At 38.1% G+C, this 21,281-nt stretch overlaps 1 protein-coding gene across 2 annotated transcripts in view; it reads left to right on the top strand.

Annotated features, from left to right (window-relative positions):
• Positions 1 to 18,027, top strand: part of atp10b (ATPase phospholipid transporting 10B) — a 46,413-nt gene extending 28,386 nt beyond the window's left edge. The window contains exons 11-21 of one of the 2 annotated variants that reach the window (XM_039648478.2): positions 55 to 161; positions 250 to 376; positions 2,653 to 2,837; positions 6,704 to 7,004; positions 7,127 to 7,203; positions 8,990 to 9,115; positions 10,285 to 10,485; positions 11,632 to 11,712; positions 11,801 to 11,905; positions 13,690 to 13,877; positions 16,533 to 18,027. In XM_039648478.2, coding sequence (XP_039504412.2) covers positions 55 to 161; positions 250 to 376; positions 2,653 to 2,837; positions 6,704 to 7,004; positions 7,127 to 7,203; positions 8,990 to 9,115; positions 10,285 to 10,485; positions 11,632 to 11,712; positions 11,801 to 11,905; positions 13,690 to 13,877; positions 16,533 to 16,713 — 1,679 coding nt within the window. In that variant the 3' untranslated portion in view covers positions 16,714 to 18,027. The remainder of the gene's footprint in view (positions 1 to 54; positions 162 to 249; positions 377 to 2,652; positions 2,838 to 6,703; positions 7,005 to 7,126; positions 7,204 to 8,989; positions 9,116 to 10,284; positions 10,486 to 11,631; positions 11,713 to 11,800; positions 11,906 to 13,689; positions 13,878 to 16,532) is intronic. The other variant, XM_039648479.2, reaches the window with a different exon arrangement.
• The last annotated feature ends 3,254 nt before the right edge of the window (positions 18,028 to 21,281 follow it).

Genomic DNA, 21,281 nt, shown 5'->3' on the forward strand with positions numbered 1-21,281 from the left:
TTGAAATGTCAATGTGGCAGATTTGAATGTAAGTGTGTCGTTTGTTTTCCACAGATACGTCACAAGTGGATAATGTGGCGAAGCAAATTGCTGTAAAAACTCAAAAAGACCTTGATATGTACGCCAGGGATGGATTACGAACGCTGTGCTTTGCCAAAAAGGTAGAAGTTTTGCAGAATGTACGGCTAAATCTATCTGAAAACAGTTTAACAGTCTTGCTCATGAAAAGCTCTGTGTTTTTCTCTGAAGGTTATCAGTGAAAAGGAGTTCAAGGCCTGGTTTGCTATCAGACAGGAGGCACTGTCAGCCATTGAAGAGAAAGAAGAGCGTCTTATGGACACTGCAACCTACATAGAGAACAACTTAACTCTGCTGGGTACAGTCAAAGACTATTAATGAGTGTCATCCTAAACTTCCAAATAACATTCAATGTCACAGTCTGAAAACATGTTGAAGTAATGAGAGTTTTGTGACGTGAAATAAATTGCCGACGATGAGCTAAGCACATAGGCTAGAATAGATATCTAAAAGCTATCATGATCATTTTGCCAACAATGAACCCTGAATTTTTTAGTTTATAATATGTTTTATTTTTAATTTCAACAAATAAAACGTTATAACATTCAAAACTCGTTGACTTAGACTGCATTTGAAGAAAAATAAACAACAGTTTTATGTTAGCCTTGTGCGAACTTATTCAATAGAATTAGACTTCTACTTTCTTTCAACACTCTCAGAAAAAAAAGTTACAAAAGCTGTCACTGGGGCTGTACCTTTTCAAAAGGTAAACTTTTGTCCATTTTAGGTGCTAATATGTACATTTTAGGCACTAATATGTACATTTTATGTGCTAATATGTACACTTTAGGTACTAATATGTACATTTTAGGTGCTAATATGTCCATTTTAGGTGCTAATATGTCCATTTCATGAGCTAATATGTTCACTTTAGGTACTAATATGTACATTTGAGGTACTAATATGTACATTTTAGGTGTTGATATGTACATTTTAGGTGCTAATATGTACCACTAAGGTTCCAATATGCAGCCTTTGGGTACAAAAGTTTACCTTTTGAAAAGGTACAGCCCCAGTGACAGCTTTTGTACCTTTTTTTTCTGAGAGTGTAAGTGGAAAAAATAATATTTTTAATTCAGTAGCTTTTCTTATCATAGCCTACAAATGTTTTAGGAAACTCCCTTTCCTCTATCTACTGAAGCCTATGTAAAACGCATTTGCAGCTGCACATTGAGCGTCTGGCTCGCTCATAGGCTGTGCTGCGGCAACTGCACATCCAATGGCGCGGGCGCCTCTGACGTTCGACCAATGAGACAACTCTAGGTCATTACACGTCAGAGCCCACCGAGGGGGTGCCAAGTCCCCGAATTTTCCATTATAGCAGGTCTTTGTTCTTTCATAGTCTGACTGATGTTAGAAGCTATGTGTCTGTCATGGATTTGCACTGAATTAATTCTCGAACAAAGTGCGTTCCATATCAGTTTAATACGGAACAAGACATTTATGTGTCAAATACGGAACGATTCCATATTATACGGAAGGGTTGGCAACCCTAAGTTCACCCAAAAATGAAAATTTTGTCATTAATTACTCACCCTCATGTCGTTCCAAACCTGTAAGACTTTCATTCATCTTCGAAACACAAATGTAGATCTTTTTGATGAAATCGGAGCGATTTCTGTCCATTATTAGCAGCTACGCAACTACCACTTTGAAGCTTCAAAAAGTCCATGAAGAGATCGGAAAATGAATCTATATGAATCAGGTTAGTCAAAATTTTTGCGATCGCTTTATCTGATAAACAAATTGAAATTAGGCTTTTATTCAATTATTCAATCATGTTTGCTTGACATGTGAGAATCGGTGAGGTTTATTCTCGTGTTACGCATCACATTTGAGCTTCAGCGAGAGCCAATGAGGTTCATTCTCTTGTTACGCATCACAATTGAGCTTCAGCGAGAGCCAATTAGGTTCATTCTCGTGTTACGCATCACGTTTGAGCTTCAGCGAGACCCAATGAGGTTCATTCTCATGTTACGCATCACATTTGAGCTTCAGCGAGAGCCAATGAGGTTCATTCTCTTGTTACGCATCACAATTGAGCTTCAGCGAGAGCCAATTAGGTTCATTCTCATGTTACGCATCACATTTGAGCTTCGGCGAGAGACAATTAGGTTCACTCTCATGTTACGCATCACGTTTGAGCTTCAGCAAGAACCAATGATGTTCATTCTCGTGTTACGCAGCATGTTTGTGTTTCTGTTCTCGCATGTCAAGCAGGTTTGTTTGAGCTTCAGTTTATGTTCGCTGATATGTGAATTATATGTGAAAAGCCTAAATTAAATCTGTTCATCATATCTGTTCATCTCTCTCTTTTGGGCTAAACTGCTCAAATCAGATAGATTAGTTTTACTATCTCTTTATAAACTTTTTGAAGCGTCAAAGTGGTACTTGCATACCTGTCAATGGAGGGACAGAGATTTCTCAGATTTCATCAAAAACATCTTGATTTGTGTTCTGAAGATGAACGAAACTCATACAGGTTTGGAACGACATGAGGGTGAGTAAATGATGAGAGAATTTTCATTTTTGTGTGAATTATCCCTTTAATCCATTTACTTCTTATGCCCACAGGGGCCACCGGCATTGAGGACCGTCTCCAAGAAAATGTCCCAGAAACCATTCAGGCTCTGAGACGGGCTGGTATGCAGGTGTGGGTGCTGACAGGGGACAAACCTGAGACGGCTATCAACATCGCATACTCCTGCAAGCTGCTAGACCAAGAAGACCTGGTGTTCACCTTCAGCACAAACAGGAAGGTAGTTGATCTGACACTGTGCCATTCGGTGGCGGTGCCAACTAACTAATGATTTTATCACTGAGCAGACCAGACACTCCTTCCAATGATGACCTCCATTAGTCAACCAGCTTCATCAAAAAAAAAATATATATATATATGCTCAACATCGCATTAACATAGAATCTTTTCAACAAGATCAACCATATCTCTATATGAGCATGTTGATGGTTTGGGACTTAAAGGGATAGTTCACTTTGAAATAAATTTTTGATATGTTTTAGCTTACCTCAAGGGCATCCAAGATGTAGGTGTCTTTGTTTCCACAGTATTTTCAATTTTGACATTTTTCAGTCAAACCGTTGTTGTCTATCAGTCATACACTGGAGGCTAAGGGGGTCCACCAAAAAGCATGCACAGAGAAGTCAAAATTAAACATGATTTAATGACTCGTAAATGTAAGTAAACATTGATGGCCTAAGACATGAAACGAGCGGTTTGTGTGAGAAAACGAACAGTATTTATATCGTTTTTACCTCGTGTAATCACAGTGACGTCCAAGTGATCTGAATCAGTTGTGCAATGTCCAACTGAACCGAACTGAATCAGTTCAATGTTACGCCAGAAGTGATCTCCTGCGTGTGACATCACTCAATATTTACACGGAGATTTCGGAAGTTTTACCTTTTACTAAACATATTTAGATATACCGAAATCGTCTTCCATTGCGGTTTCCCGTATATCTAAATATGTTTAGTGAAAGGTAAAACTCCCGAAATCTCTGTATAAACAAAGAGTGACATAGGCGAGCAAGCGATCACTTCCAGCGCATGCGCAGACCGAAGCCTCCGTGCCGTCAGATCATTTTGTCATGGCTATGATTACAAGAGGTAAAAACGATATAAATACTGTTCGTTTTCTCACACAAACCATCAATGTGTACTTACATTTACGAGTCATTAAATCATGTTTAATTTGGACTTCTCTGTGCATGCTCTTTGGTGGACCCCCTTAGCCTCCAGTGTATGACTGATAGACAACAACGGTTTGACCAAAAAATGTCAAAATTGAAAACGCTGTGGAAACAAAGACACCTACATCTTGGATGCCCTTGAGGTAAGCTAAAACATACCAAAAATTAATTTCAAAGTGAACTATCCCTTTAAAACACTGAACCCGCACAAAAGGAAAAGGGTTAATTGGTTTATCTGGGACAACAGAGTCTACAGTGTTGTACAGTTTCATCCCCTCAAGAGTGAAGTTCTACATAGCGTGTTCAAACACATAAATGCGCTTGCAATAATTTGTCAGATATGCTGTTTTTCATTTCATGTCTGCCTGAGTCTGTGTTTAAGAGAGCTGAGAAAAAGTGCATTCACCATTCTGAATGGCTCATATTGGTGCTCTGTAATCCCATTTTCACACTTCTGAGGAGGGCAGGAAACCATTCTAGTTCCATTTCAACATTAAATCCCTTACCGAAGACTTTCACATATTGTTTCACACACATTTTATGAAATCCCCCATCTTATGCATCTAAAACCTTCTATTTCTGTTGTCTAAGTAGTATTTTTTTAAGGTAACACATTTTATTTGCCATCATCTTGTATATTAGTTCATTCCCGGAATAGAAATCTGTGTGAAACATGATATACTCATAAGCCATTTATGTAACAGTGAAATGGGCAGCAACTGAAATTTAATTTTGACATGACTTTAACCTAGATATATGCTCCAACCAGTCATGTTTTGTATAACATATAGCAGTGAAGGATGGGGTGCCTCGTGACATTGTGATGTCACTACTCATGAATATTAATTAGGTCTTGCTGTCATTGCAAGATAATCTCATTTTAGATTTGCAATACTGCCCAACTTGATGTGACATCATGCTAACAACATGTTCCACAATGCACATGTGATAACAAGACAGCTGTAGTTTTCGGAGCCAGATGCTGCAGTTGATCTTCACGGCAAACTGAAGCCATGATGGAAAATGAATCATCACAGCTTGAAACTCATTGGCTTAGAAAATCCGTCATATTTTTGGCTTGTCTAAAATTGAATTTCATTTAAACTAAAAATGGATGTAAAAAGAATACAATATAGTAGTTAAAAGACCTTACCATTCAAACATTTGGGGTCAGTGTGATTTTAATATTAATATTAATATTAAGGTGTTTTGGCTTAATATTTTTATTTACTATTGATTAAAATGGACAGTAAAAAAATGTATAATGTTACAAGAGATTTTCATTTCAAATACATTTTGTTCTTTTGAACTTTTTATTCAATAAAGAATCTTGGAGAAAAAAAATGGTTTTCACTAAAGATGAAGCATATGAACTCAACATTGATAATAACGAGAAATATTTCTTGAGAAGCAAATCAGTATATCAGAATGATTTCTGAAGGATCGGCTGGAGAAATGATGCTGAAAATTCACTGGAATAAATGAGCCAGACCGATATATCGGCAGGCCGATATTATGCATTTTCCAAACTATCGGTATCGTCAGTTATAATGGCTGATAAATGAATATGTCAAAAATAAAATAAAAACGCATGAAACACGCTTGAACCATGTCATGAGTGTTGGAGTTGTATAGTTTGTCCACCAGAGGGCACCGTCAACTGGCAACACTCATTGAGTTGGTCACGAGACATACATTGCATGAATAACAATTAAAAGAACATCTCCATCAGTTCTCTTAACTCAAATAAGCATGACAAAATTTGTGACTATCATGTCCAGTTTTGCTGCTGTTAAATAAGTCGAGAGTGAAGCGGAATTAGCTAGTAATAGTTACGTTATGTTGTTACAGTGTAGTTGACTGACTTTCCTAGAGATGTATCATCTCTCCTTGGCCTGTTTTATTGAAAATGTATGTTTTAAAATTTACAGTATGATGTTAGCCATTGCTAAATTATGGCTCATCATAGACTAGCTAACCACAAAGCTAGCTAATACCACTGTCATCAGTCTGTTCTGTTGTGACAATAAAAGAAACAAGTTTCTTTTTAAAATGCATTATCATATTATTTTAGTTAAAACTCATAAATAACTACTTATAACTAATGTTAGGGAAATCTATTAATGTTTTGTTGCGCGTTTCTGGAAAAAAAAAATATCGGCCGATATATCGGAATATCGGATTTTAAAACCAACAAATATTTTTATCGGTATCTGCCTCAAAATCCTTTATCGGTCGGGCTCTTAAAATATATTAAAACAGAAAACTATGGAAGCTTGTTTCCTCTACGGAGTAAAACAATTTAAAATATAATTGTGACTTTTTTTCTCAGAATTGCGAGATTTAGACCCAATCTTGAAATTGTGAGTTATAAAGTCAGAATTGTGAGATATAAACCTTTTTTTCTCGCAGTTGCAAGTTAATTCTGACTTTTAGTTCTCACATCTTTTCTCATAATTTTGATTAAAAAAAAACACAATTGCAAGTCATAAAGTCTTGAATTCAATTCTGAAGGCGGAAAAATACTTTTTTCTTATCTCACAATTCCGACTCTTACAATTATAACTCGCAATCTTGCAACTCAAAATTTCAGGTTTATATAAATCAAATCTTACTTAATCAAAAAAAGTTACCTTTTTATTTTATTTTATTTATTTATTATTCTTTGGCAGAAACAAAAAGCTTCCATTGAAAACAATTATTTTAAATTGCAATACTGTTTCACACCGATCACACGGTTATTGTTTACAGTATTTTTTGAGCCTTGGTGAGCATAAAAAACGGTATTGTACACTGAATTACCTGTTCATCATTGACATTATATTGCAAACGTATGAATTTTCCACTGCAATAAATAATGTGGATATATGTTTTTGAAGTTCAAATACTAACACAATTCTTGTTTTATATTGCAGTCTTTGTGTAAAATGAGGTTAGAGGACACACTGGGAGAGGTGCGACGGAGTTCCCTGTCACCCGCAGGAGATGTCCAGTTCAAGGGTAATAACTCTGCGTTTACGATGACGGAGCACAGCATCGGGCTGGTGATAGATGGGCCGACTCTGAGCATGGCCATGTCAGACGACCTGGTGGAGCAGTTTGTGGAGCTTTGCAAACACTGCCGTGCGGTGCTTTGCTGTCGAGTGACGCCGCTGCAGAAGAGCAGTGTGGTCAAACTCATACGGCAGAAACTGAGGGTCATGACCCTCGCTATAGGTAATGAAACCTTTGAATTGAGGTGGATGGGTTTATGAAATCATTTATAAGATTACTTTTGTGCAGGTTTGTGAAGTACACTGGTTTTCTGTTGTGCTACATTATGATTTGTGTCGATTTAGGTGACGGCGCCAATGATGTGAACATGATTCAAGCTGCAGATGTTGGCATTGGGGTTTCTGGACAAGAGGGAATGCAGGTTTGTGTTTTTTGTGTTTTGTAACCAAATCGTTGGTGAAGTAAGGCACTGAAATGTATCAATCAATAAGACATTCATTTTTAAAGAGGGATTTTCTGTTTGACTGGATCAGGTGTGTTTTAAGTGTGTCTCCATTGTGAACGATGTTTCTTTCATATTGTGATGCATATCTGAGTGAAACAGCTTCCTGAATGAGAAAAAAAATGAGGGAGGGGCACGTTAATATTTTGAAAGCTGCCATATTATGCTATTCTAAAGGTTCCTAATTTTGGTCTCCTACAACAGGTTTACGTGCATCAAAAGTAAAAAAACAAAACAAAAAACACTTACATTTTTTTCGTAATATACATTGGACATCACCACATTTTCCAGTGATTCTCAAATGATGCATTGGATGATTCGTCTCTAAATCCCTCATTTCCATAAGCTTACACTGTTCTGATTGGCCAGATTGCCCAGTCTGTTGTGATTGGTCTACTGCTTACAGCGTGTTTCAGAAGCAAATCGCTCATTACCATAACTGAACTTCAGCTCCAGAGGCTTCCTCAGTCCTCAGAGATTGTACACACGGTACAGTCAGTCAAGTCAAGTAAAGTCAAGTTAAGTCGCAGCTCTAGAAGAAAGTCATTGTCCATTTTAAGTAAGTTTTTGATTGATTCATTGCCATTGTAAAAATTCTTAGGTATTAACTTAGGGGCCGCTTACACGACACCGCCTTGAAACTGAAGGCGTCCCGGCCGTTCATTTACACAACAATGGTGTTTGGTGGCCTGAGAACGCACACTTTGAAGTTTTTTAAAATACCTTTGAAACAAGTTGAAGTCGATACCGTTATCATCTCAAAAATGTGAATCTGTGAAAACCGTGATGCCATGCACACGCATACTACGTGTTTAGTCAATAGGTATGCGCGTTTGAATGCTTATTTGCATAGGTGCACAGTCTTTCTTTACAAAGTGACATCACCAAATTACAAGTTTACGCAGATCTATGTTATCGGGAATCCCCCTGACAACAGTTTTCATCTGGACAGAGGGATCTGGACAGAGAGATAGCTTTTACCATATCAATGCGAGTACGAGTCCGATGATGAAACATTGGAAGAACTAGTTATTCAACCCGAACTTCCATCGCAAGGACGACTTGAGGATATTTCTCAGTGATGAACTACTCAGTTTGTCGTCTATTATGAGATTAACAAGTTTATATCCATCAACAAACCGATGTGTATATTTCAAATTTATTGCGGGAACTGTGTCATTAACTACATCAATAACAGCTCATACATTAGCCGAGCACTAACGTGAATGACTAAATTTAAAGTTTAAAAAGTCTCAAATCTTGCTCCATCCTTCATCATTTCTAAAATTAAAGATACATTTTTGATAGACCTTTTACTGTCTAATTATTTTTTTCAGTGTGCGGGCAACTTCAATTTCATAAAACCCACATAGAAGTGTTAATAAAAAAAAATGCACTATTAGAATAAAACAGGTTAGTTATGACAAAACAGGGTTTTGTTGTTCTTTCTTTTGATATATTGCATGTTCAGATATTTGGGCCTTTAGATATTAGATATTCATAAAGTTTTATGAAAATGATTAAAAATATTGGTGGTGGCTGTCATTTTATTTATTTTTTTCTTTCAAAAAACACTAGTGGGAAAGAGTTAAAAATAATACTATAATGATGTGAACAAATAAATCATTTACAATAAACATTCCATAAGAAAAGAACTGTCAGTTTAGAATTCATGGTGACTTTAAGTGCTGTGTTTGTCTTGCAGGCCGTCATGGCCAGTGATTTTGCCATCACTCGATTTAAACACCTGCAAAGACTGCTGCTGGTTCACGGACACTGGTGCTACTCAAGACTGGCCAACATGGTCATCTATTTCTTCTACAAGAATGTGGTAATTATCAACATGACAACCAATTTTGTTGCAATTGTATAGGAAACGAGTGAAAAACTTTTGCTGATAATTTACTCACCCCCATGTCATCCAAGATGTCCATGTCATTCTTTCTTCAGTCGAAAAGGATTCAGTCAGGATTTTTCTCCATGTAATGGACTTCACTGGGAATCAAACGGTTCAAGGTCCAAAAGACAGTTTCAGTGCAAACTGTTCAAAGGGCTTTAAACGAATTCAGACGATGAATAAGGGTCTTATCAAGCGAAACAATTGATCATTAAAAAAGTTTTATAAGCTCAAATGCTCGTGACTCTCCTGTTCGAACTCGTTCATCAAAATGAACAAATCTTTTTTTGTGTCCTTTGGATCATTCAACAAACGAAATGAACGAGTTGACTCTGGAAAAGATTTGTTCATTTTGATGAACAAGTTTGAACAGGAGAGTCACGAACGCGCAATCACAGAACAGAGCAAGGCGAGCATTTGAGCTTATAAAACTTAAACTTTGTTGTTTTTTTAAATGAGCGATCGTTTCGCTTGATAAGACCCTTATTCATCGTCTGGAATCGTTAAAAGCCCTTTGAACAGTTTGCACTGAAACTGTCTTTTGGACCTTGAACCGTTTGGTTCCCACTGAAGTCCATTGTATGCAGAAAATACTGGAATGTTTTCATCAAAAACCTTAATTTCTTTTCGACTGAAGAAAGAATGACATGGACATCTTGGATGACATGGGGGTGAGTAAATTATCAGCAAAAGTTTTTTTTTTAAAAGTGAGCAACTCCTTTAAGACTTTATTTCCTTTTTTAACATCTTAAGACAGTGTTCACAATTAATATTAGCAGTTGTTTTGCATGTTTTGCTGAAGAAAAGTAAGATTAAAATATGCCTACTTTCTACAAAGTCAGAATGTGTTCAGCACTAAAGATACATACAACTCACAAAACCAGCACAGAAAATGTTTGAACCAAGTCACATGATCCACATACTCCAAACAGACTCAACTATGATAATGATAACATAATTGGACGACAAATTATCTCCGATGCCTCCTGCAATTGATTAAAGAGTATGTGTTGCACATTGCATGTTTAAGGGTCAAAAACACTTATGAAATATAAGTAATTAGTATTTACACTTGTTTAACTAACTAGTGTTATCTCACGCAGGCGTATGTGAATCTGCTGTTCTGGTATCAGTTCTACTGTGGCTTCTCTGCAACAGCCATGATCGACTACTGGCTCATGATATTTTTCAACCTGCTCTTCACCTCGGCTCCTCCCATCATGTTTGGGATAATGGACAAAGAGGTGTCAGACTCCACTTTACTGAGCCTGCCCGAGCTCTATAAGAGAGGACAGCACTCAGAGGTGAGAATTCGCACTGACAATCCATCATTACTATACCACTATCTTTACTCATGTCTGGGGTAACGGGGTTAAAAAGATATTTCTATTAGAAAACTCAGTAACACTTTATTTCTATGCTCTCCCAAAAAACATTCTGCTGACTATAACTACATGTCAGCTAACCCGAACCCTATGCCTGACCATAACTACAGTCACTTACTACTAATAACTACTACAGTCTACTAATACTCTAAAGAGAGTTAGTTGACATGTAGTTACACATTTACTTGTAGTTATCAGAATGTCTAAAGTGGACCATTGAAATAAAGTGTAACTGAAAATTCATTTTAGAAATTAAAGGAGTAGTTCACTTTAAAAAAAAAAAACGTTTGCTGATAATTTGCTCACCCCCATGCCATCCAAGATGTCCACGTCTTTCTTTCTTCAGTCGAAAAGAAATTAAGGTTTTTGATGACAACATTCCAGGATTTTCTCCACATAATGGACTTCATTGGGAACCAAACGGTTCAAGGTCCAAATGAGAGTTTCAGTGCAAACTGTTCAAAGGGCTTTAAACGATTCCAGACGATGAATAAGGGTCTTATCAAGCGAAACGATCCGTCATTTAAAAAATAAATAAAAAAGTTTAAGTTTTATAAGCTCAAATGGTCGCCTTGCTCTGTTCTGTGATGCGCGTTCGTGACTCTCCTGTTCGAACTCGTTCATCAAAATGAACAAATCATGACTCGAAGGGTCCTAGATAAGACCCTTATTCATCGTCAGGTGTCGTTTAAAGCCCTTTGAACAGTTTGCACTGAAACTCTCATTTGGACCTTGAACCGTTTGGTTCCCATTGAAGTCCATTATATGGAGAAAATCCTGGAATGTTTTCATCAATAACCTTAATTTCTTTCCGACTGAAGAAAGAATGACGTGGATATCTTGGATGAGGGGTGAGTAAATTATCAGAAAAAGTTTTTTTAAAAAGTGAACTAATCCTTTAAATACATTGTTAGAGAATAAATCTAAATCAACCAAGGCAGTTGTAGTTATATTTTCTAAATGCATTCAACTATTATTTTAATAACAAATACCATAGCAAGTTACGAGTACCTAACCACGGTGAAGCATTGCATGTCTTGTAACACATTGAAACGTTTGATACAGGGCTACAGGCGTTCAACGTTTTGGATTGCAATTCTAGATGCTTTCTATCAGAGTCTAGTGTGCTTTTTTATTCCATACTGGGTAAGAACATCTGTTCAGTCTCTTGTCAGTTTCTGAATCATGTGTTTGGAGTAACTTGTTATCTGATCACTGCTTGTACTTTCTCAAGACGTACAACGGTTCAGACATCGGCATATTCTCGTTCGGCACTCCCATGAACACGGTCTCTCTGTTCACCATCATCCTGCATCTGGCCATTGAGATCAAGAGCTGGGTGAGTTTACGCTCCACTTCATCACTGCAGAACACAATCACACGGCATCTATCATCTCACATTCACTTCGTAGAGAGTGTGGTCAGGGTACCGCCGTATTTACTGTTTGACAGGAATGAAAACGAGGCTGTGAGGGATAGAAATCATAGAATACAGTGTGTTTAGTGGATTATAATAACAATCAGCAGATGAAATGTCTTTCAGAAAAAAAAAAACTTTCGGTATATGAGAACTCATTTGAAGGGGTCATGAACTGGCTTTCTAAATTTTATTATATTGTTGTCTGAGGTAAATTTAAGATGTTCGCTTGGTTTTTGCATTCAAAAACATCAAAATTAGTGTAGTAATAGGCTATTTTCCACCCTAGTTTATGAGCCCAGCTCAAAAACGCTCGTTTTTTTTGGCGTCTCGCACTGAAGACTTGGAAGTAAATGCCCACTGCTGTGAGTGGATAACAGTTTTGCATATTATAATGAGTTTCACTCTCGACCCGGTTTGTCATCACGAGGTAGGCATCTATGTTAGCTATGCATGTAATGCGTGAATCGGTGGGCGGGACTAAACAGGCCGTGTTGAAGTAGGCGTTGATCTTCTACTGCGGGGGTGGTGTTTTATCCTCTTTGACATCATAGTTCCCCACTTTGAAAAACGTTTGCAGAGCCTGGTGTCAATAAAAGCTTTAATTGGACTAACAAGGACATTTTCAGTTCTGAAACTTACAGGATATTCTTATAATATGATGACACCTTAGATGTCAAAAGCTCAAGGAAAATTTGATTTCTCAGTTCATCACCCCTTTAAAACAGTTTGTTGTGAGTAGTAAAAATGATGTGATCTTCAAATTCTATAAATGAAAATAAAAAAGAATGGCTTCTAACCTTGCTAAGGTCTATTGGTGCAACATTTTCTTTACTGATTATAATTTTAATTAAAGAATGATGACACTCACGGATGAATCATGTTTTTAAAAGGCTCAGTTATTTGATCACTTTTGTTTTGTTCCCTGGTGCCAAATTATAATGTTAGTCAAGGTCTCTGGGATTGTTTTTGCTACTGTACCTTTAAGACAGGGTAAACAGTTATTGTTAGCTATAAACGGCCATTCAAAAGATTTAAGATTGGGGTCAATAAAATTTATTTAAAAAGACTTTAATTATGTACGCATTAAACTGATCAAAAGCGACAGTATTAACATTTATACAATTAAATGCTGTTCTTTTGAACTTTCTATTCATCAAAAAAAAAAATCCTGATAATCATGGTTTCTATGAAAATATGAAGCAGCACAACTATTTTCAACATCGATAAAAATAAGAAATGTTTCTTGAGTTATCAAATCATCATTTTAGAATGATTTGTGAAGGATCATGTGACACTGAAGGCTGGAGTAGTGAAAATGGCGCTAATAAATTACGTTTTAATACAAATATTCAAATGGAAAACAGAATTGTGAATTGTAATAATATTTCGCAATATTAGTATTTTTACTGTATTTTTTTTATTAAATAAATGCAGTCTTACAGTCAGACCCCATACAAATGATAGTGTATACAACCAGAATAAAAGTATGTTCTTTCGACTAGAATAATAATACAATTGGTTGATTGTGCGTTAATATTTGAATAGTCAATATTTTGTGCAGCTTATTTTCGATTAATGTTTTTTTTTTAAACACTTTAGAGGTTTTTAAGGTTATAGCAAGCATGTCTTAATTATTCTTTATGTAAAAACATGCATGAAAAAAACATTTTTAATGAAATGACCTCTTTTTGTTTGACTTGCAGACGGTGGTGCACTGGGTGATCATGATCGGCAGTGTGCTGGTGTACTTCATCGTGACTCTGGCCTACAGCGCCATCTGTACCAGCTGCAACCCTCCCTCCAACCCCTACTGGACCATGCACAAACAAATGGCCGATCCCATGTTTTACCTCGTCTGCATTTTAACAACTGTTGTTGCTTTACTGCCAAGGTAACCAAAGTTTAGCATTACCATTATGTGTATAATAGCATCATATTAGTGTTGTTGTTATACATGAATAAGGTGACCATCTGGTTAATGCTCAGTTGCAGGACAATATGTGATTTTGTGTGTGAGATAAATTTACTACTATGTAAATAGTGATTTACATTAGTTGGAAAGCCTATTTGCCATCAAGTTGGATAATAACGTTTTAAATCCTCAATAAGCTTTGTTAATTGTGACCGGCTCTGTGACTGGCACTCAATGTGCCCAGGTTCGAGTGATGTGGGATGGTGATGGCGCAGTGGATAAGACACATGCCTTTGGTGTGAGAAACCTGGGTTCGAATCCAATAGCTGGGTTTCAGTCACGTGATTATGATGACGCGCGAAATTCAGATGGAGGGCAGGGAGTGAAGAGCGCAATGGACGAGATGGAGGAAAGTACGCACAGTACTACGTTACACGCAAGAGAAAGATATAAACAAAAAATCAAACAAATGTTGGACGTGATCCTTACGTTATGAAGAGGAGCGATTTTTCAACTGAACTGAAAGATTTTCCGGCCATCGAGGCGGTAGATATCAGCAACTACCTCATCTTGCAGACATACTTTGACTTTACAAAGTTCGGAAACATTACACGTTACACAAACATTGCCACTTCAGTTGTATTAACCAACCCGATCTCACAACCAAGTCGTACGAATTCGACGAATGATTAAAAAGTGGCTAATTCGTAACAATTCATACGATCTCACTCGCTAAATCATACATATTTTACGAATTGGCCAATTCGTATGAATTCGTACGAATGACCTACCCCTTACCCCGCCCCTAAACCTAACCATCACGTGGGTTTAGACAAATCGTACGAATTAGTACGAGTGAGGTCGTATGAATTAGTACAAATTAGCCACTTTTTAATCATGCGTCGAATTCGTACGAATTGGTCGTGAGATAGTGTTGTATTAACTCACCTTTGACGAAGTGATCACTGCACACATGGGCATTTTCCTATTCGGCATTCGACGTAGGTTTGCAAGCCGTTTTCCCGGAGTTTTTCAGTCAATTTCTAGCATTTTCCCCCCTTATGAACAACCACTTTTGGTACACGATAAAAACTCCTAGTGATGTGATTGATTTAATTAACGATAAACGACGCAAAACCTAGGCATTTTGAGTTTGTTATAGACCTTATGCACCATAGAAACGTGAGCGCCGTCATCTTTAGAATATTGTCTTTGAACTTCCGGTTCTGTATATTTCTATGGCATCGCTGTCGAGGAGTAATTAGCTGGTGAAGTGGATTTACTTATTCTAGAGTTAACAAAAGTCATCATGAGCATTGTAATGTTTATAATAAGCATTGTAAAGCAGATGTCTTAACAAATGTTGAACGGGAATTTTTTTAAGAGCAGTTCATTCATATATGCAAGATCGCTGTGGAAATACAGACCAGAAGTCAAAAGACAACGAGCGCAACGCTGAAAAGGGGTGGGGCTACATAAGGTCTATAGTTCTTTCTAAATACACCAAATCACTTCCTGCCCTCCATTTGCATTTCGCGCCATGGCAACGCAGTGGCGTGACGTCATATTAAAACAAGCTATTTGAGACACCAATATGTCCCTGAAGGCCAATTTATACTTCTGCGTAGGGTGCGCGCAGTAGCTACGACGTAGCATACGCACAGACGTGGACCATACCCTTCGCCTTAGCCTGACGCGCACCTCCTCAAAAAATTTAACTACATGACGTAAAGACGCGGACCGCAAGATCTGTGATTGGTCGGCTTGGTAGCATCGCATTTCCTCCTACGCATTTCCGCACATACCATCTCCTTCGACGTCTTCTCTCGTTTCTGCCTTTTAGTTTTAGTAATTTCACTAAAATGAATTGTTTTTCCACCTCAATAAGCTCCAACTCCAACATGATCCGGTCTCTTTCAGTCACCATTGCTTGTAGTAACCTAGCCGCGAGGAATCTAAACACAGTGGAACATTAAAACCCTCCGCCGCCAACTAGTGTTTCGGAGCAGTACTGCAGAGCAAGCAAGACCTGAACGCAGAAGTATAAATGCTAACGACGGCGTAGCCTACGTGCGTAGCCAACGCCGTACACTACGGCATGCCCTCGACGCAGAAGTATAAATTGGCCTTGAGCAAGACACTTAACCCCTAGTTGCTCCAGAGGCGTGCGACCTCCGACATATATAGCAATTGTAAGTCACTTTGGATAAAAGCGTCAGCTAAATTAATAATGTAAATGATGTAATTTAATTTGCTGGACCTATTCAGTCTACTAAATATAATGACCTGAATAACAGTATAGGTAAAAATCATAAATAGCGATGTTTATTTTCACTTTATTAGACTACAGGACAAAGCTCCCAATTTCAGGACTTGGTTTCACGTTAGCGTCACTGAACCGCCACAGCGCACCGAGCGGACCATATATCGGCGCAGACCAGAGAACGTTTTTGGGATCGGACCCATTTGAATTCTGCACAGTATATTTTAAAGTTTGATTAGTTTGAAACTGCGGCTTTACTGAGTTCAACAGCTCTGGCCGAGATGTGCTCTAAACTAAAAGCTATTGGCTATTTAAAAAAATTTAAAAAACAATTTCTCTCAACATGGCCCTATTTTTTATTTTTTTTCTAGGTACACCTTTCATGTCCTAAAGGGAACTCTGGCACCCTCCCCTCACCTCCGCGCACGGCAGCTCGAGCGGCTCCCCCCCTCCCATCGGGAGCAGCGGATCAGAGAGTGGCGTGGTCTCCGAGACACGTGCATTTCTCTCAGATCCCAGGAACACAGCTCCTCTCCCTGCCCCAGTGCGTAAAGTACACACACTCCACAGTCCGGCACACTCCACTTCCATTTCCTCAAGCACAGAGAATGACAATGCCGCAAAATTCTTCAATACAACACACAAGTGCCAAAAGCCAAAACGGAAAGTTTATTTATTTTTTGAGGGAACTTCCCGCGCTGGTTTCGCTGTGCTCATTCACTTCAAGGAATGAAGCTGTGCTTTTCAATTTTGAATGTGCTCTTTGCTCTCACAAACCATTTGCATGATCTTCACTTGGTTCTGTGCGGCTCAGTCCACACAAGATCAATGTATGCATATCATTTCTCAGCGGCGTGAAAGTAATCTGTTCGGTGGATGCAGCTGAGTCTTTTCCCTTCAGCGAAACCAACTTCTTGTTGTCATGTGGACCACATTTGTATGCATTTGCGCTTTGAGCTGCTCATGTAATAATTGAGGTTTGCAGATGCTACATAATATCTTGGTTCATCAGAGCTTGTTGTGCACGCTGACAGAAATACAAGCACAAGTGAGATGAAAGGAGGCTGGATCTTCTTTTTCTTCTTCTTTATAGGCCTACCTAAATTGATTGTCACATAAGGCTTGTTGATGATGCCTGTGGGTGTATGCGTGTAATGAGGCAGATCACACAGTCCTTCGCTCTCATTTGAATATTTAATTGCACTGCTGACGTCTGGCTGACGTCCTTCACTCATGACGGGGTCAGTGATGACCTCACGCTCAGACAGATCATAGCCGAGCGAGCGTGTCTCTTTTCCCCATCCTTCCAGCATGTGTGTGACATACACCTCAGTCAGGGGAAAAAAGAGTCAGTCGCTGCTTCTATTTGCAGAACCCAGGGCGGGTTTATGTAATGATGACAGACATGTTTCTGACGGGCCGCTTCTGCTCTCTGGTGGCAGTTTGACGAAATGCAAATACTAGCATCCATTTATTAAAGCCACGTGACAGTGTTTCATGTCACTTACTGAAGGATTTCCTTAAAGGCGGGAACTACGGGTGATTTGATTAAAATTTAACTTAATAAAACATTTTTGATGTGATTTTTAAACTTTTAATATACAAACGAATGTCACTTTCTCTGTGTGTGAAAAGGGTAATTTAAAATATGATTTGATAAAAAAACAAATGTAAACTTATGTTTGTGTGATGCAATATTATGTATGTTTATTTTAATGTAATTTAAGAAGCAATGTTTAGAAGTAAGCTTTTCTTTCTGTTACGATAATTACATAATGATTAATATTTGTAATAATGAACAAAATAGGAAAATGACATTTATTTGATTCTGTAATGGGTGAATGGAATATAAAAGTATGAAAATGATTTTTTATTCATTTCAATTGTGGATGTTTTTTAATTGTTTGATCTATTGTGGAAAGCCAAAGTTGTTAATTATCAACCCTATCTGACAAAGAGACCACAAATAAATTCAAAAGAAATACAAACAAAACAACAACAAATGAAATAGTTTGTAATCTTGACCTTCATTTGAAATGTACACTAATATTGAGTATTCTACATACTATGAAAAATATGTTTTTAAAAAGGCAGTAACGCTAAAGCTTGTTTTGTGAATTACAGTAAATGACATAGTCTCTTATCAGAGTCTCCACCAAATCCTGGACATGCAAAGTCTCATGAGAAGAGATACTTTACACAGTATCATTTCAATGATCAGAGTAACACACAAGGACAGTGTAAATGCATATTTTACTTTGAATGTTTATAAGCCTAATCTAATAAACAACAGCAGATAATATGACAGGTACACTAATATGCATTAATACATGATTAATTACGTCATTGTTAGTGCAAATTCATGTGCAAATTACTACAATTACTAAATGTTAATAATGATGTGCCCCAACAAGTAAAGTCATAACATAATGATACCTTTGCAAATCATTAGCTAACGATTAATTAAAGCAGACAACTGGAAGTTTAAGTGCATAGCTTTGACTCATTGTGGTAATTAACACTATTAGTTAATAAAATATGTTATTAAGGAATTAATACACAATGACACATTGAATTAGCAATTCATGTATTACTTAATCTATTAATCATATAGACTGTTTAGTTGCTGATGCAGTAATCATTAATTAATGGTTTAGTTCTTTTTGAGTTATACATTAACTCATAATTATCTGTGCATTAGTTAAGCATGAATTAATGCATATTAGTGCACCCGCATTGTAAAGTGTTACCACAACGATTGATAACTAAGATTAGGAAATGGAGTCGAAATATTGATTATTGTTCATGTTAACTAATCTAGTGGACTATGTTAACAAATAAAACCTTAAGTTACTTGTTAGAAATTTGTCATTTTTCTAAACTATAAAGAAAAGTCTTCCTTTTTTCCCCCTACAACTAGCTTAAAGTATTCTGGCTAGGCAATATAAGAAAGGTTAGGCCATAAAACACAAGCTATTTAACAAGTCCCAGAGGGCCAATGAATTTTACAAAAAGTGGTTCATGTGTGTGTGTGCACTTGTTTGGAACTGTAAACACTTTGTATTCAAATCCCATCTCAGAGCTGCAACCACAAATCATGTTTTTACTACAGCACTAATGATCCAGATGTGTAGTCAGATGTTCCGTTTCCCATGCTAAATTTTAATTACCCAGTTCTGTCTAATGGCTGCCAAATGCAGACTGCTTGTTTGCAAGGTAGACAAGAGATATCTAAATGCTTTAATGCATCTAACATGTGGGAAACCAAAAATGTTAGGAGACCTCGCTGTGGATTTGCTTAATGTTGAAACTAAGTTCATATTCAGTCTAAATCCTAACCTATTAGTTTTGACATGACTCAGACGGTGACGCACTGACCTGCAGGAGATACAAGAGGACAGCTACTCATCTTCAGCAGCTTGAGCATGTCACTGTTGTTGGTGACCAGTAGTACCTTCAGGGAAGGGTCATCATCAACCAGTGTGTCATCCATTTGTGGATAGAGACTTGGAATTCAAAAAACCCCACCGTCCTGATGTCTTGGGACGTCTTTTGACCATACGTCAACATCCGCCTTTTTAGGGTACCCTTAAACATCGGTTAGATGACGTTATCGGATCCTAACCCAACCCCAAACCTAACCCGTTAAAGGTAAAGCGTCAGTTGTATGACGGCCCGGGATCGTATAACCGACGTTTAAGGGTACCCTAAAAAGGCGGATGTTGACGTATGGTCAAAAGACGTCCCAAGACGTCAGTTATATGATTTCTTGGGATGAGACTGTGTTACAGCATCAGGGCTGAGAGACAAAGTGTGACTAAGAACAGACCAGACAAGACAGGCAAAATCAGTGCCTCTGGCTTCTCCTACCCTTTACATGAAGCATTATTTCATTATTTCACGAGGCCACCCCGCTATGGCGCTAGTTGTTTTGGCATGCTGGTTAATTTTTTAAACATGTCATAAACTATTAGCCTAATATAAAACTACAAACTTATATTCTTTAAATACACTCACCGGCCACTTTATTAGGTACCCCATGCTAGTAACGGGTTGGACCCCCTTTTGCCTTCAGAACTGCCTCAATTCTTCGTGGCATAGATTCAACAAGGTGCTGGAAGCATTCCTCAGGGAGTTTGGTCCATATTGACATGATGGCATCACACAGTTGCCGCAGATTTGTCGGCTGCACATCCATGATGCGAATCTCCCGTTCCACCACATCCCAAAGATGCTCTATTGGATTGAGATCTGGTGACTGTGGAGGCCATTTGAGTACAGCGAACTCATTGTCATGTTCAAGAAACCAGTCTGAGATGATTCCAGCTTTATGACATGGCGCATTATCCTGCTGAAAGTAGCCATCAGAAGTTGGGTACATTGTGGTCATAAAGGGATGGACATGGTCAGCAACAATACTCAGGTAGGCTGTGGCGTTGCAACGATGCTCAATTGGTACCAAGGGGCCCAAAGAGTGCCAAGAAAATATTCCCCACACCATGACACCACCACCACCAGCCTGAACCGTTGATACAAGGCAGGATGGATCCATGCTTTCATGTTGTAGACGCCAAATTCTGACCCTACCATCCGAATGTCGCAGCAGAAATCGAGACTCATCAGACCAGGCAACGTTTTTCCAATCTTCTATTGTCCAATTTCGATGAGCTTGTGCAAATTGTAGCCTCAGTTTCCTGTTCTTAGCTGAAAGGAGTGGCACCCGGTGTGGTCTTCTGCTGCTGTAGCCCATCTGCCTCAAAGTTCGACGTACTGTGCGTTCAGAGATGCTCTTCTGCCCACCTTGGTTGTAACGGGTGGTTATTTGAGTCACTGTTGCCCTTCTATCAGCTCGAACCAGTCTGGCCATTCTCCTCTGACCTCTGGCATCAACAAGGCATTTCCGCCCACAGAACTGCCGCTCACTGGATGTTTTTTCTTTTTTGGACCATTCTCTGTAAACCCTAGAGATGGTTGTGCGTGAAAATCCCAGTAGATTAGCAGTTTCTGAAATACTCAGACCAGCCCTTCTGGCACCAACAATCATGCCACGTTCAAAGTCACTCAAATCACCTTTCTTCCCCATACTGATGCTCGGTTTGAACTGCAGGAGATTGTCTTGA

Source organism: Pimephales promelas, chromosome 9 (assembly GCF_988280905.1).
Source record: "Pimephales promelas chromosome 9, fPimPro1.hap1.1, whole genome shotgun sequence".
NCBI classification, from domain to species: Eukaryota; Metazoa; Chordata; class Actinopteri; order Cypriniformes; family Leuciscidae; genus Pimephales; species Pimephales promelas.